Source organism: Blennius ocellaris, assembly GCF_963422515.1.
Source record: "Blennius ocellaris genome assembly, chromosome: 1".
NCBI lineage: Eukaryota > Metazoa > Chordata > Actinopteri > Blenniiformes > Blenniidae > Blennius > Blennius ocellaris.
This window is the reverse complement of record NC_137650.1, coordinates 26,006,160-26,023,484: the sequence shown is the minus strand read 5'-3', so window position 1 is coordinate 26,023,484 and position 17,325 is coordinate 26,006,160. Positions and strand designations below refer to the sequence as shown.

General features: G+C 41.1%; 1 protein-coding gene across 1 annotated transcript in view; it reads right to left on the bottom strand.

Moving 5' to 3' along the window:
• Window positions 1–929: 929 nt before the first annotated feature.
• The window catches only part of mybpc3 (myosin binding protein C3), a 35,698-nt gene continuing 19,302 nt past the window's right edge, over window positions 930–17,325 (bottom strand). The window contains exons 18-30 of the mRNA XM_080500274.1: window positions 17,173–17,312; window positions 14,533–14,692; window positions 14,042–14,146; window positions 13,769–13,957; window positions 6,969–7,103; window positions 6,588–6,755; window positions 6,379–6,467; window positions 5,787–5,982; window positions 5,560–5,699; window positions 3,493–3,652; window positions 3,253–3,389; window positions 1,819–2,005; window positions 930–1,276 (exon numbers count right to left, since the gene is read on the bottom strand). Coding sequence (XP_080356400.1) covers window positions 1,236–1,276; window positions 1,819–2,005; window positions 3,253–3,389; window positions 3,493–3,652; window positions 5,560–5,699; window positions 5,787–5,982; window positions 6,379–6,467; window positions 6,588–6,755; window positions 6,969–7,103; window positions 13,769–13,957; window positions 14,042–14,146; window positions 14,533–14,692; window positions 17,173–17,312 — 1,847 coding nt within the window. The 3' untranslated portion in view covers window positions 930–1,235. The remainder of the gene's footprint in view (window positions 1,277–1,818; window positions 2,006–3,252; window positions 3,390–3,492; window positions 3,653–5,559; window positions 5,700–5,786; window positions 5,983–6,378; window positions 6,468–6,587; window positions 6,756–6,968; window positions 7,104–13,768; window positions 13,958–14,041; window positions 14,147–14,532; window positions 14,693–17,172; window positions 17,313–17,325) is intronic.

The following is a 17,325-nucleotide window of genomic DNA, read 5'->3' as shown; positions in this document are numbered from 1 at the left end:
ACGATTACTGGAGGTTCGGCTCCATCGGTCCGCGTCCGTCAGCTTCCAGGAGATGGACAGAAATACAGATGAAATGACAGCGTAGGATGGATGGTTGGCTCTCTCAGCATGCATAATTTTTTCCACATTTTGTTATGTTGCAGCTTTTTTTCCGAAACGGATTGAATTAATATTGTTTTAAATGTGTGCAAACTTACACACTTACATAATTCTTCACAGTCTTTGATCGATTCTTTGTTGTTCCACATTTGGCAGCAATTATAGTTCCAAGTCTTTTTGAATATGATGCCATAAGTTTGGCACACCTATCTTTGGGCAATTCGGCCTATTTTTTCTATTTGCAGCAAGTGGGATTGATATTGTCTGTGCACATTTCTATTTCATTTTTAACCTCTCCAGAGATGTTGTCCTGAGGCCTTCTTTGACATCTCAGCTGTGTGTTCTGGTTCGTCGTCCTGCTGAAAGATGAAGCGTTACCTCAGTCTGAAGTCAAGAGTACTCTGGAGCAGGTTTTCATCCAGGGTGTCTCTGTAACCTTTGTCTCAACAGACTAGAGAATTGAGTGTTTTATAGTCTGAAAATCCTTTACTACGGGGCGGCTTCCGTCAGGCCACTCTACCATACGGGCCTGATTGGTGGATCGCTGCAGGGACGTATCCTTCTGGAGGGTTTTCCTCTTCAACAGACTGTAGCTCGAGAGGGAATTTGCTCAAGTCGTGGGTCTTTATTGTTATTATGCCGTCAGCTAAAATGAGTTTCACTCTCCTTTCTTACATGATGAGATCCTGTACTGCCATTATACAAACCAAGAAAAGCACTCTGTGTTTATCAAACATGTTTATTGCACACCATACAATCCAAACAATACTTTTCTTCCTCCCATAATCGGAAATAAGTGGGAATTAGAAATGATCACATATATATTGCTGTTTTTTTGCTTCTATGCGCCATCTTCATGTTAATCACTAACGTTCATGTCTCGTCTCTAATACCGGCAGGGAATAGGGTGGCAGAGTCCTACATTAAACATTTTTTTCTTCTTCCAATGATAAGCCTCTGATGAGTCGGATGAGGAAATAAAACACTAACACAAGACTCCATGCAAATTGGCTGCAGAACATGAACCAATGGAAGGATGTGGGCTTAGCATCGCTCACGATGAAGGTGAGAAGTCTGACGGCATCAAACAGTCGGTATGTAGAGGAGGAAACATTCCCTTCAGTCCGCAGCGAGGATTACTTATTGGCCTCCTTCTTCGTTTCTTTGGGAATTTGAGCTGCAAGCCAAGAATACACACATGTATGCATCAAGACACAGGAAACAAAAACAACTGCAAAAGTGAACAGTGGTGCAGCGGTTAGTTTTGCAGCCTCACGGAAAAGGGGCCCGGTGCCTGAAACTACACAGTCCAAAAACAGTTTAGTGGTTTAATTGTTATTTCTACCACATGGAATTAAGCTTCAATGCCGTTATTGTTTAGTGATATTGACAAGAAGTTGTTTCAATCAATCTTTAACGCAACAAAATGAAGTGTTTGAGTTGTCTCAGTTATTTAAGACTACAATTTGTGATTGAAATCTCAAATTCTGTTCAGGCTTTCTTAGTTGAGTTCACTGTAAATCCCACTGTTTTTCCACGACACTTTTTGCAAATTAGAAATCCTGAATAACATAAAGTTATTCGTCCTACATTTGATCTCTGTAGCCATTTGAGTTTAACGTTTATACAGCAGCCTGATATTTGTCCAGGATGAAAAAGAGGAGAAAACAAGGACGACAAAGCAAAAATGTTTCTGTGCCACTCAGGCGATGTACTTACGCCGGACCTCCAGTTTACACTCCACGATGTCTTCCCCGCTGTCGTTCACCGCTTTGCACATGTACACCCCCCCGTCAAACGTACACGGCTTGCGGATCTCCAGCGTCAGGACGCCCTGCTTACTGAGCATTCGGTACTTGGCCTCGTGCGTGATGTCCATCTTGTTCTTGTACCAGGTGACTTTGGGCTAAACGGGACAGGATGAAACATGGCAGCGTGAGATGATATCTTGATACTTTTATAGTTGGACAATCAAGTTGGACAGTTTAGTGGAGTTCCTATAGTAACAATCATATCTACATGGTTCTTCTGCTGGATACTGTTTCACTGAGGACAGGGTGTTTATTAGTTGCCACTAATCCCAAGATGTCAGCAGTGTGTGCGTGCGTGTGTGTGTATGTGTGTGCGTGCCTGCGTGTATTTAATCTATTTGTTGGGTCATAAATTGGGAGGATAAAGACTTTGGGGACCACCCAGCCTTTGCACAGGGTTCCACAAATTTTTCCTCATTAAGCTGAGGGAGGGCGTTATTATTATGATGTTATTCAGATGGTATTTCCTTTGTTCAAAGATGGCTTTTCTGATTTATTTATTCTTTTTTTTTTTTAATTTAAGTATTTGGTTGAGATAACGTCACTAATGTTGCTGTGAGAAATGTTGACATTAACTGCAATATTTTAATTTGACCACCAGGGGCGCCCTTTATTTATATTATGCTGTGAATCAGTTTGAGTGCTCAAGATTACTACACAGATATAGAAATATATCTACATTGAAGTTATGCTGCTCATAGTATGAACTGGTCTCCAATATTTGAGTTCCATCTACATGTGGCCAAGTATTGTATGCCTGTGAAGATGTAAATAGTGTTATAAAAACCCACAGTGATCTGAAAGTTGTAAAGCACACAGTGAATTTGCAGTTCCATTATTCAAATTTCAGGTTTGTCATGTGTTGTAAAAGGATAGTTCATTAGATACTAACTGAATAAAATATCAATTCTTTGCTCCACTAAAAAAAAAAAAAAAGACATAGATTTAGAGTTCTAGTTATTTCTAGATTATATTGCCATTATTTACTGGTCCGCCCCACTTGAGATCATATCTGGTTGCACGTGCTCCTTGAAATAAATGGGTTTGACACCGGTGCTCTAAACTCCCCTGCATACTTTTTGATACTCATCTACCACAGTGGTTATAAATAGGTCAGGAAATAACCATCAATTCCCAATTAAATCTTCAAGTGGTTCAACATCTTTCAGTTCAGCAATAGTAAAATATAAAACAGACCTTATCTTCACCAAATTCCATTGAAACAGATCTTTCTGTATGATCTGATTGGAGCCATTATTAACCAACATCTAATCACTGGAACATGTCCGAGTGTAGAAATTACATCAGAAATATGATTTTACACACTAAAACCCATGCCAACCTTGGGTATGCCTCTCACTGCGCAGCTGAGCGTGGCGTTATATCCCGCTATGATGGACCTGTTCACCAAAGGATGCGTGAACTTGGGAGCCTCCGAGAAGTTGGGATCCTTGTAGGAGGGCGGCTTGTACTCAATCCCTGGAAAAACACACACAAAGTAATTAATGATTTCACTTCTCTGATCCACCCCCAGCCGTATTAACTGCTTTCGAGTCAGTTTTCATATTCAGCTAAAGCCCACCTGTTTTCTGGATATAAACGCTGTCCTTTGTGCAGCAGGGCTCGGGACTGAAGTCCACCAGGTTGATGGCAAAGACTCTGAAGATGTACTCGTTTCCCATGACGAGGTCGGACACGACGCAGTGGGTTCGTCTGTACTGATCAAAGACTGTGAACCACTCCTGTATGTGAAAAGCACAAAAGAGCTTCAGGTTTATATCCTGCTCAGCACATGTTGTACTGAAAGGTGGGAAATTTAAGTGAAATGACAATTCGTGTGTGATCTAAACTGGTTATTTGGTGTTTAAAAATCATTTCCATCACTTTGGTGCCAACTTTCAGTCACTTCAATAGTTTGTGGTAGGAAAGTGCACAAAGATTTTAATGGCTTCAAACATGTCTTTACTTTTAGTTTAACCCCTTTACTTTGTAAATTTGTGAATTTCGTATACAAGGGGTTATCCATCCATATATCCTCTGTACCAACTGGGGTCTGAGTATGTGTGTGAATGGGTGAAGGTGATTAACGGTGTAAATCATTTGCTCAAGCTGTGAAAAAGTCCAATCTGAGTGAAATCCATTGACAATAAATAACACAACAGTCCATCACAGGCCAAACACAGACCAAGCATATAACTGCCACTCGGATTTGAAGCGTGTATATTCTCACTGCGAGGCAACCCTGCAAACCACCAAACCATGGTGCTGTCCGCCCACGCTTATATTGAGTTTAAGTTTATATGCCCATATTTTTTATTTCGTAGTGCATTGCCATTTGAGACGAGTAGATTTGAAGTACGTGCGTCTTCAGCACTTTCATCTCTGACACGTAACAAGCACAATGTTCTGCGTAATGTGATAGCCCGTATCTCCGAGCTTGCTCTGATGTAAGTCAAATTAATTTGATCTAATAATGACAACAAGTGGAACATGAACCAGCGGCCTGGCTGGCCAGGGAACAATGGCCCTGCGTCACTGACCTGCCAATTCAGACCAGGTCAAGGCTGGCTGCGGGGATAAGATTAGGACATTCCTGGCCAACATTGTTGGCTGGAGGTGGAGGGCAGAGGCAGTCCCTGCCATGATGCATGAGAGGAGCCTGTGTGCTCAGCATTGGGTGACTCCAGTGTTGGTGTCACAGGCAAGGATAAAATATCACCACGTGTCTGTGCAACAGTCATTGTCCCATTGTAATCACGTCTAATAAATAACTGGATTATCGTACAAGAATGTCAAGCTGGGGTAATCTGGCACATCTTTGCTATGACAAGGGAAAGGTGCCCTTCAAGGTGACGGAGATCAGAAAGTAACATAAATGTAATTATTTCCAGTGACTGGGAGTCAGTTCCTGGAGTCTGAAAGTCTTCTGCCTCTATTCATATCTGGTTTTTGCATCAGTTTTTTTTCTGTGAAGCTATTTGAATAGATAATCAGGACGAAAGGGAACCACACTGATGTTTTGTTTTTTTTAAAAAGCAAGAAATAAATAGATTTTTACAAGTGACATACAAACCCTAAAATCATTGTTGCACATAATACTGTAAATAAAAGAAGGCTTGTTAGAACCTGATGTGCAACAATGACATGATTTGTTTTAAAAGATGATGTAATAAAACCTGAAAAGTAATAACTAGTTGATAATGTAAAGAACAAAATGTGCTGAGAACAAAATGTAATAATAAAAACCAAAATGACTGGTTAATAGTATAAAAAGATCTGAGCCAAACACTTAAAAACCTTCAATATTACATTATGAAGCAGGCAAAATACTTATACCTGGATATTCTAATAATTTTATTACATCAAAAAGTGAGTCAATGATTTATGGTTTGGATTTGAACTTGAACTGCTCAATTTGAATAACACTGAAAGAATGACTTCTTAAAATTTGGACTATTTGTTTATATGAATATCTAAATACAGTTTATGGTATTCATGTATGATTGCTGTTGCCCAAGTGATTTATTGTCTCCTGTTCTCTATAATCTGTAATCTATTACTCCAAACATCCTTAAATCTTTTAGTTGTTACATATCGGGCTCTAACAAGTCTGTTTTGTTTGTTCAGTCACAGAGCGGCAGAGTCTAACCATAGTCTTTTTGTCAGCTTTCTGAATGTTGTATCCAATTATTTCACAGTTGCCGTTGTCCTTGGGCGGCTTCCACTCGAGTGCAACATTGAAACCCCAAACATCCACGATCTTCAGAGCCTCGGGGGGGCCCGGGACATCTACGAAAAGGAAACGCGAGTTTTAATTAGCCACTAATTCCATGTTTATCCACATGTGCTCCACGTGTGTTCATGAATGCTGCTTACCAACCACCTGCAGTGTGATCGCCCCGGTGTCTTCCACGTTCTCAATCTGCACCTGGAGGTCATACTTGCCCGAGTGCTGTCTCTCGGTTTTGCGGATGAAGAGAATTGTGTCGACTTCGCTGTTTCTCACACTGGCAAATTGAGGACTGAGAACTTCCCCGTCTTTGCTCCATGTAACTTTTGGCCTGGGTTTACCCTGCGTGAAAAAGAAAAGCCGCGTCAGGTCTTAGTCAACAAATTACAAATGAGGCACCGCAACCTTTATTTATGGGTGACTACTGCAGGTGAAGCAGTACAACTATGGCACCGCTTTTATTGTAGAAAACCTGTTCACACTACAAATACTTACTAAGAATTATAGGTAAAAGAAGCTCAGTTCAACATTGAGTTTTTATTGTTGGGTGAGATAGAGATCAGCTGATGTCATCTGTTCAGAATGTATTTTACGAGAAGTGTCTAGAGTCAAGAAAAAACCCCAAACTATATTCTATGGATTAGCAATGCATTTGACCAGGTGAGGAACATCAGAAGATTTGAAGGCTCCCATGTCAGTTTAATCAGGTTCCTTTAGTGATTTAAACGTGTCCACCACCTGGAATGGGATCACAATGTTGACAGTTTCTCCAACTTTCTTCATGAGTGTCTGGCGAAGATATCTGGGGAGCCAAATTTTAGGGCGTTCTGTGAAGAAAAAAGAAAAAAAAAAAGATTGGCAAAAGAAAACCACATGTTGTTAAAGCCAAGACAGTAAACCAACAGAACGGGAAGTTGTAAAAAAAAAAAGTGTCTATAAATACTCACGCATAATCTCTCTGATGGTGACGGGTTGAGCCAGAGTGGCAGGAGCGCTGGGCCCCGCCATGTTGAAGGCACGCACACGAAACTGCAGCTTGTCTCCAGTGGTGAGACCTTTGATAACCACTGATGTCCTTTCTGTCAGACCCTCCATCGCTGGTATCCATTCATCAGCTGTCAGCCGAAAAGAAAAAAAAAAGAAGAGATCCCTTTGAAGCCAAAGTCAAAGTACAGACAGTGCGTCTCGTTGGACCCGCTATTAATCTGCATTTCAGTTTGGTTCTGAGATAGTTGGGCATTTGCGAACACATTTCGAGGATTTAACTGTCTTGTGATTAACTCTACTTCCTTATCGGGAGCATGCAGACGTCTGGCTGCGGCACTTACTGCCCTCCTTGCAGTACTCAACCCCGTAACCCTCGAGTTCAGCTGAGCCGATCCTCTCAGGCCGCCGCCACTTCAGTGAGATGGAAGTGTCACTGACATCGTCCACGCACAGTCCAAGGGGCTCGCTGGTTGGGGCTGAGCGAAGAGGCAGATGAGAGATAAATGGATTGTTAATTCCTTTAATGCATTAATCCAATAGATAATTATTTAATTACAAAACAGATTGGTAAAATATTTCAGGAAGACACAAAGCTTTAGAGCAGCTTTTACTACAGCATTGATTTCATGATCCCTGTTTCTGTAGTAAAAGCGAGGCATGAGCTCACTCAAACATACATGCGCTATACATCGACCACCAGCACATTAAAAAAGGGCGGGTCTTATTTTTAATAAATGAGCCACCCGAGAGCCATGTGAAAACACACAGGGTTTTTAACTATATCCTCTAGTAGACTTGCAGACATGACACGCAGTCTTAGAGTGTTTTAGATGCAGCTACCGTACATAAAGTATAATTACGTCAGTCATATGACACCCACAGTAGAATACTATGCACAATTAGTTACGGCCGAGCCAGCAAAATGAGCTGCTGACATGAGAAACGAGCCTCGGATTGACAAGGATACGCTCTTGTTGAAAATAGACTAGAAAGAATTGTGGCACATAAGCTGCATGTGTCATGTCAAATTACAGTAGAGTCAAGATGCATTTACATAACTCTGCTCCACTCCGGAGTGGCTTCAATGGCTTCACAAACAAGGCAGCATTTAGTCTGAGAGATACACAGAGCACATATGGTCTCATCAATAAATGTTTAACAAGCTACGTCTTGAGCGCCATATGTAACGGTGCTTTCTTGTCATTCAGCAGTTTGCTTCCTCAGACTGCTCTCTTGTTGCTCGTGCTTTCAAAATTAATATGTATATTGTGATCTTTATTTTATTAGGAGAGCTGCTTTGTATAGTTGAGCACAGCAGAGAGATGATTAAACGAGGCACAGCCGGTTAAACACAAGCAGAGTCTGAAGCATTCTCCAAAAGACCAAAGTGAAGAATTCAACTTGGATGGTTATTAGAGTAACAACACGACTTGTGCTCACCCAGAGAGTGCCACGTCTATCTTATGTTTGATATCTTTATTGAGATTGAGATTCTGTGTGTTCATGAAACAATTCAAACGTGTGTAATAAGTTCAGTGTGCGGGTTCTGAGTTGTGTGTGCGCCCATTAATTTGTGCTGTTAAGACAGGCACATTTTCAGGCACACACAACACATGGAACGTATTACAAACATACAAAATGTGTGACACATCCACATAGTCATTCTGTTTGCAATTATCAACATAATTTCCTGTCAATATTCATATTCCGACTCGCTGAGTCTCAGGATTTGAAGCATATTTTGTGGAAGACATTTAAAAACAAAGGCCAGTGATCTTTCCATCATGTTGTACAGTGACAGATACAAAATAATTATCTGTGATTGAATTACAGTTGTATGGTGTAGGAAAAGGGACATTTAGCAACATGCAGAGTTTGTTTACAGTGCAAGTATAATACGCAGCCTGTCAAATGTAGTAGTAATAAGTCAAGAGGAAACTGGTCTAAATGTGGATGAGAGTAATTTAACAATGGACTGGCTTAATTATTTGGATTGTAGCTAATTCAAGTAATAACACAGCCTATTTTTATTTCAGTATTAAATGTCTCAGGGTGTTATTAGGTATCAAACAGTCTATTAGCTTGTAAGCCAGTGTATGTGTGTGTGTGTGTGTGTGTGTGTGTGTGTGTGTGTGTGTGTGTGTGTGTGTGTGTGTGTGTGTGTGTGTGTGTGTGTGTGTGTGTGTGTGTGTGTGTGTGTGTGTGTGTGTGTGTGTGTGTGTGTGTGTGTGTGTGTGTGTGTGCACGGTATCGTCTTCTCATTTGGAGAAACTTGAGCTGTGTGAGTGTAAATGGCTGCTGTACTTTGTGTCCCTCATGGGTACAATAATTAAATAACAGGATTTGAGTTTGTGTTACAAGAGTCTTTGCTTCATCGGTTCTGTCCAATGCTCTGACAACACATATAAACAATGTCACAACAGTTCTGAGCTGCCCTGAAGAAAAGACCTTGACTCTGGCTATAAAACACACAAATACACACATTCCATTGAAAAGAAAACGCATTTCCCAACCTATCAAGATAACTCTAACTTCGATGATCGAGTGCCTAAATCTCTCTGTGACGTAAACTCCAACTTTAACCTAACTAGAAGCTTAGACCTTAAAGCAGAGCTTAACCTGTAAACCGGGCGCTGACCCTGCGTTTTGTGGGTACAAGGTTAGACAACACTACCATGGTTTTCATCCTCCACCAAATACAGACACATGAACAAGAAAGACACAAAGATATTATTAAAGTGACAAATTAAGTGTGCGTGTCAAGGACAATTAAACTATAGCTTTGTGTGGATGAAAATAGAGAAAATAATTTTAAACCATATTATTTAAAAATGCACTGACATATGTAAATAGAAATAAAATAGAGATGTAAATAGAGTCTTTAACTTCAAAATAACTCAATTGCTGCAAAACTATTCATCTGATCTCTAAAGATTACAGATAAATGTGTTGTTGTTGGGTGTCAAGCATATCGACTCTTATCAACAGTGAACAATTACATTTGTGCAGTGATTTAAAATGAATGAGAACCAAAACTTGGTCCTTCACTTCCTTACTTCGTCTAATGATGCTGTAAATGATTTGAATGTTTTCATAGTTCTACATAGCAAAGAGTAAAATACGTATGTGTGACTCAGCTTGAGGATCACGAAACATGCAAACAACTTGTTTGTCTTCAAACTCTAGTCTAGTAATTTTAGGAGATATACACTCCAAGTGACATATTTTGCTCGACATATAGCAAATCACTGAGGAACAAATGACAATAGAGGACATCTCACTGTCCTTCTGAGAGGGTAAAAAAAAATTTGTCATCCGAATATTTTACATTGTTGACAGCATGTGTTGAAGTTCACAGGATGGGCTTGTCGTCACCACAGCCAGGCTTCCCTGTCAAAGTCCAGTCCGCATTGAAAATACGAGAGCTTCTGTCAAAGGTCAAAGTTTTCTGTGTGTGTGGGAAGAGTCAAAAGTAGCAGAGATCATTTAAAAAGAAACCGTGGGTAGTCTGGACTGAAGAACAAAACACAATAATGCCATTTATGTGTGTTTGAGCAAAATAAACCCTTGAAGTTGCTGACTGACAATCACTGTAGTACACACACGCTAACGAAATAAACCAGCGTCCAAATTAGATCATGCCTACTGCAAACAGGCTGTGGCTCAGCAGCAGCAACAGGCTCCACGGGCGTCTCCTCTGCTGCCGGTGTTGCTTCCTCCTCTGCAGGAGGACTACCTTCTGCTGCAGCGGCATCACTCTCAGTGGGAGCCGCCTCGACTCCGCCGGGAGCGGCTTCTCCAGGGGTTGCTTCTGGAGGTTCACCGCTGGTGCCTGGTTCCTGTTCTGAGTCAGCAGGTGGAGGGGGAGGAGGCTCTGTCTCAGCCTCACTTGCTCCAGACTCCACTCGTGGCTCCACGGGGGCACAGGAGGGTCTTTCTTCTGCTTCTCCCACGGGTTGCTTTTCTTCTGCTGGCTTCTTCTCCGCGGTCTTTGGGAGTTTCGTTTTTGTCATTTCTGTCCGAGCGTGCGGTCCTTCTCCTGATTGAGCCTGACGGTTGTATGTGTCCACGTCCATATGTGCTCCTCCAGCCTACTTGTGCATTCTGCCACTCCCTCCCTCACTGACTCGCAGTCTCCAGTTGTTCAAATAACAATGCTTCTCCTGCTACAGCCTCTACAGTAGCAACCAACACCCTGCGTTAAGCAAAGGCCATTATTTATAGAGAGGGATTCCACGGATAGCTTCCTAATCAGCCGTCTTACAAGTTATTGGCCATCTGGACACAATGATTACCTCTCTTAAATCAACAAGTGGAGGATGAGATGTAAGTAAAACAAAATGTGTGGCAGAATGAGAGAGAATCCCACACTGAGCCGCTGAATCGCAGGATGTAATCAGAGATTACTCTTATTGATGAGCTTCGCTGTAGACCTCCTGCTCATCACTAACATCTATTTGTCTATAGTATGTACAAAAAAAAACAACACATGGGTGTTAAGATTTAGGATTTATAGCAAGATGCAAATGACTGATTGCGAAAGGTGGAAATTACATTTACTCACATTACTGTAAATGAGTAGTTTTTATGTGTGCTTGTAGTTTTACTTAAGTTTTTTTTAATTCAGCTAACCTCAACTCTAATCCTGCTAAAAGAAAAAAGAAATTTCTAAATACACAAGCAAAAAAAAAACCCCAAAAGGTAAACATGTTTAGACAGCAGCAGACAAGTCCATTAGATGTAAGTTGTAAATTGTTTAATGCCGTTAATTTCTCACAGACACACTGTTACAGGCCAAAAGGCTGTATGGCGTCGCCTCCGCCTCATTGTGTGTGTGCCGTTTGACAGGAGGGACCCTCACCGACTTCCTCCTCCTCCTGTCCTGATGTGGAGCACTCTGATTGGAGGATGACGGCTGATTGGCTCAGCCCCGCCCACCAGCTGACGCCATTTAAACAGCTCCCAGTATCCTCAGGGTGGCTGACGTAGAAGGTGTCCACTCAGTCTGCCCTGAGAACCTTGGCGTGTGTTTGGACTAGTTTGTGATCTTCTGAACTCGGCTCCATTCCAGTCTTTGACTGTGTGAATTCTAGTTAAACTTTAGTCAACAGGACCCATCGTCCAGCAGTTTGGTGAAGGTACCAGCTGCTTTGATTTGAGTTAATTAGGTGGTTTTGTTTGTTTCCATTTTGCCACATGGGTGTAGTCAATTTGTGTCATTTGATCCTTTAGTTTACGGGTTTCTAGAGGAGAAGCTGCCTTTTTGTTACATTACATCAGTAATTGTACATTTAGAATTGGGCATTACCTGTTTGGCCTCTCCTTTGGTGTATACTTGTTTGTATTATTGTGTCTTGGGTCTCTGTTTGATTATTGTAAGCCTGAGAACTGCTAATAAAACCCTCCCTTCACCCAAACCCACCCGATGATTGTTACTTCCTACATGGTCTCCTTGCAGAGCTGGGTCATAACACTTACTGGATTTGAGTTGCCATTTTACTTTTAGCATCACATTTTGAATGTGGCTGGAGGACTGAGAGAGGCCAAAATCTTTGAGTTGCTCCTCAAGTAAAGAGATTAGTGAAACTGTAACAGAGCTGCTCTTCACAGGAGACAACACGCAGAGAGGAAAAGCTATATGATTATTGCACATAAGATGCAAGTCAAAGGAATTGATTATTAACTCTGGCTTGACATGAGCTGCTGCCACACTTCTATATTCCCTCAGTGTTCTCACTGCACCAAGCTCATTTATTTCTGTTGCATTTCAGAAATGCACACACAACCTCATGACTGACATTTATATAGTTGTGGCCTATATTTTAGTCACCCACACAGTCCACAGACTTGGATTACGAGAAAAAAAAAAAAAAAGCAAACGCGACCCTGTTCTCTCAGGAGTCAACTGTACAACTCGTCCTTCGCGGAACCTAAGTCCGGCTGACCGAGGAGCGACCCAACGCCAGAGACATCACTGGCCAGACATGTCAGTTTTATCACCTCCTGCCTCTGCAGCTGAGACAAACCATTAATCATCTCTTCATGGCAATATAACGTTTGTTGGGTCAATCTAGTCAGAGAACTTTTCAGGACTCTAATGTAACTGGAGAAATAATACCAAAAAAACCCAACAAAAAAAGCTAGATTCCTCTGGGTAGTTAGAAAAAGAGTAATTGTACTTTATTACTGCCCTTGGGGAAATTTCATCATTTCCACCAGCATGATGGCTACATTTTTATCAAATAGGAAAGTAGAGAATAGAATAGCTTTTTGTCGTCTTTCACAAAACGAATGGACAGTACATGGGCAAATAGGCTTAGTTCAAAATCAAACCAAGCAATGAAAATGAAATTATGATGAATCATCATTCACATCACATGGCCCTCCACATCGCAAAGGCAGCTTAACTTCACAGCATTTGTAAGAATCTACTTCTGGTTGCTGAAGATTGTAAAAAATCTACAATCCCATATTAAAACCACTGAGTTGACTACAGTACTCACATTATTTACTTAATTAGAAAAATATTTGTGTAAGAAAGTGTTCCTCTTATTTTTTTTAATCATATGAAAAAAGGACAAGTTCTTAAAAGTTAAAAAGTTATGCTAAAGGGCTTCTTGAAAGCATTCTTTGATTGCTTTAACTTGATCACTCTTGAGTTCATCAAAATGGGAAGGTTTCATAACTGTTACTGTCAGCTGCTTTGATTTCGTCACTGTAACTCGGAAATTGCCATGTCGACAAACAGTAAATACATTCAGGGTCAAACGTCGGCGTTAACGTAAAGCGCTATCATACAATTACTCAATCTACGGATATCTGAAAATACATTAGTAAAAGTACTTCTGTAAAACCATGCGGACACAAATCTAAGACATAGTGTTCATGTGATGTCATAATAAGATCTACAATGGTTGGAGGGACTTAATTAAGAGACCAAAATAAGCTTTAATGAAACGAGATGGGGTGACTAAGTGACTCATGATTGCGAAGAAATCTTCAAATGAACATTAATTTAGGAGATAAACACTTCCTCAAATTGAATATGTGATGAAGCATATGAAGCAGTTCGCAAGTATGAAAATGTCCAGTCGAATGTGGTATGACGAGAGCTGGTAAAAGCCTGATGGTAAAGACTCACCGACTGGCACAAACGGCTGTGAGGCAGGGCTGTGGCGAGACATGCCGATGCCGTTGACGGCGTAGATTCGCATCTCGTACGGCACGCCTTCAATCATCCGCTTGGCTTCATAAGTTGTTTCAGGGTAAGGGTCGAAGTTCAGTCTCATCCACCTGTAGCTCTTCAACTTCTTTCTCTCCAGCACGTAACCTGAAAATAAGCAAAATGATGTTATTATCGGCATCGTCAGGGCAGGACGCATGTGATCGCTCTGAAGCAAGAGGCACTTTTTACCGATGATGGGCTGTCCTCCGTCAAACGCAGGAGGATCCCAGTGAACTACACAGGAGTCCTCTCCCACACTGAGGATGGTGGGAGCCTGAGGAGGATCAGGAACATCTGTGGAGGAAGAGTCCTTTACATCACATTTTCATTTGGACTGTATTTCTTTTTTTTTTTTTTTTTATTTCTTATAGAATCAGTTTGTCAATTTTTGCTCTGTTGGATGACGTTATATTCTGTGTGACTGATGCACTTTGCTGACTTGGTTTTTAAAGGGCGGACCATCAAAGTGAAGTAAATATCATATATATATATTAATGTACGATGATAAAAACAATAAACTTTCACACTTTTTGGAGAATATACAAACCTGTTTCTGATTCCTGACATGACTCAATGCTCTACAAAGACTGCTGTTTTGCTTGTGTGTGGTAGTTGGCAGGCTCCAGTCAACAGTGTTGATGAAAAAAAAAAAAAAATCTAATGGTGTCGTTTTAGCTTACCAACAACTTTCACGTTGATATCAGCAGTGTCTTCTCCTGCGGGGTTTCGAACCACAACGGAGTAAACCCCCTCGTCCTGCCTCTCTGCGCCCTCGATGGTGAAGATGCAGTGACCCTTGGTGGTTTCCACGTGCACCCTGCCGTCTCCTTCTGTGACAACCTGCTCAGCAAGAAACAGAGCAGACTTATGAAATTGTACGACTGAAACGACTGAAACTTGACGTCACTTCAAAAACACACAGCATAAAAAAAAAAACACAGGTATTTGGGAAACCTCATACATGTTTGTCACTTTGGAGGCAAACATGAACTTTTCTAACAACCCAAGATGTCAGCATGCAAATCCAGGTTTGCATGAGGCACTTAGAACCAAATGGTATTTTATTGTTCTTTAAAACAATAAAACCATTTATTCATCTTGGGGTCACAGGATGGAGGCGTCTGCCGCTCACCAGTCAATCCAGGGCCAAACACTGACGCACACTAACATTCACACCAGCTAGAAATTCTCAATTCTACTGTGAGAGAGTGTCACAGGGAGAACTTGCAAATAGAATGCAGAAAGACCCCTGAGCCAACGGGAACTCAACCTAAGGACATTCTCGCTATGGGGCGAGAGTGTTAACTACTAAACTTCCATCTGGTATTGTAGATTTAAATGGATGTATTTCAGTTTGAAATTATACTTACTGTCAGTTTTCTTGTCCAGCATTTAAGGAATGCTCAAAACATGCACTTACCTTGTTGACATGCACACAGTTTTTATCCTGCTCCTAGTGAGTAGAACTACTTAAAGGAAAACATACAGGTACAATGATAGCTGCTGGAGAAGATGCTTCACATGTGAGAATGAACGTGTTTGTATTTGTTGCGTGTGAAAAACATTAGTCGGGCATGAAGATCACTTCTTTCAAAGTTTCAGTTTAAAACTCAATCACACACTTACATGGTGCTTCTCTATTAGTGACAGCTGTACATGCAAGTCCGTGAATTTATGGACTTTGTGTCAGAAAAGTAAATTCAGACTGGGGGCATTAGGTGCATAGACGTGAAAAACTGTATCTTGTTTTCACTCTGACTGCAGTCAATGTGTCAGAAACTGAAAACAGGCGTGACTTCTACTGTACGTAAACACATACCTCTCCATCGGTCATGGTCCAAGAGGCTGCGTTCCCTTCTTTCGCCTCACCATCAGGTTTTACAGAACTAGCCTACGTTTGAGCAGAGCAAATCAGTAAAAGCTGAAGAGCAAAGAGAGCGGCCTCTCTAGCTCCTCGCGCAAAAAGGTCAGCGGTCAGTTTATTAATTACTTTAAGCCAGAGGTGGGCTCTCCTGGTCCTTGTGGCCCAAAGTCCTGCATGATGTCATCCCGTCACTGATTCAAACAACTGGGTGCACTAATGAGGCTTTTCGCAGAGTTTCATGAGAACCAATTAAATGGCATATTCAATAAATCTGTGTTTTAGAGCCCAAAAACATGCAAAGACACAGAACTGAGGGCCTCTAGGACAAGAATTGCCCATCTTTTAAATGTTAGAAATCCTGTCAGTATCTCAGCCGCAGATAGAATAAAATTATTAGTTTGCATAACAGCAGTGCTGCATATCAAACCCTTAACGCTTGATAGTTTTTGCACTCTCCGTATAACTGCTTGATATGTTGTGAAGTTAAATGATTTAAATCTGCAGCATCAACATCATGGATTCAAATGAGTTTTTCTGAAGAGTCTCCAGCTGCTTCGTGCCTCCTCTGAGCTCCGGGAAGATTAGCACAGGCATCTCGTACTAATGGGGACCCAGATAAACCTCGAAACCTCTTTACTATACATCAGCAGAAAATATTGTAATTTTTACTGCGTCGCAAAATCTTTGGTTCCTTTTGGTCGACTGGTTTATGATTGATGTTAAGCCCTGTGAAAGCTGCATAGCCTACAGCGTTCATATAAGAAAATGAAAAATTATAAACTATGCCATGTAGTAAACTAACGTCTACATAAATGACAGATCACATGTGTTCTTAGATGCCTACTAATAGAGCTGTGCAGCTCATAAAACAGTAGCACCTTATTGATTTATGTGGCAATATATTAAATAACTAAAAGTGTATAGAACTGCCACAACCTGAAATAATTGCAACAGTTGCTTATCCATTAACACAGTGGCAACATTAAGCCGGAAACATAATTTATGACAGTATAACATTGGCAGATGTTTGTGTATACATACAGTCCATTATATGAAGAAATGTCCACGTTTTTGTGACAAAACAGACGACTACACATCCATTTGGTACATGATATTGGAGGTTTACAATATGCTGAGATGATTTGATTCAGAAAATATCTCCTAAGAATGTCTTCAAAATGTCTGTAGTTTATATATGTTCACACTTCTCACATTTTGCTCCTTCATAAAGAACCCTGGTATGATTGCTCATTTAATCACGACACCAGTGCGAGCATGCAGCAGGCCAGACTCCAGTGTAATTTGTAATTTTTTCTTTTTTCTTCTACTACAATCCAGACCAGGGAATCGCACTACAAGTGTGAACACAGTATTTATTTTACACCTTACCTATTGTAGTTCTGGATAGATGATGGCACATGCCAGCTGATCAATGCAAAGGTTTAATGTGTGTTACCTTTTCTCCTTTGGTCCAGATGACTGTGGGTGCAGGGTCTCCGGTGATGGGGACGTCCAGGCGCAGTTTGTTGCCAGCCACCACCACGATGGTCGACTCGGCGGTGCGGCCCATACAGTCAAGGTGGATTTTCGGAGGATCTTAGAAAGTAAC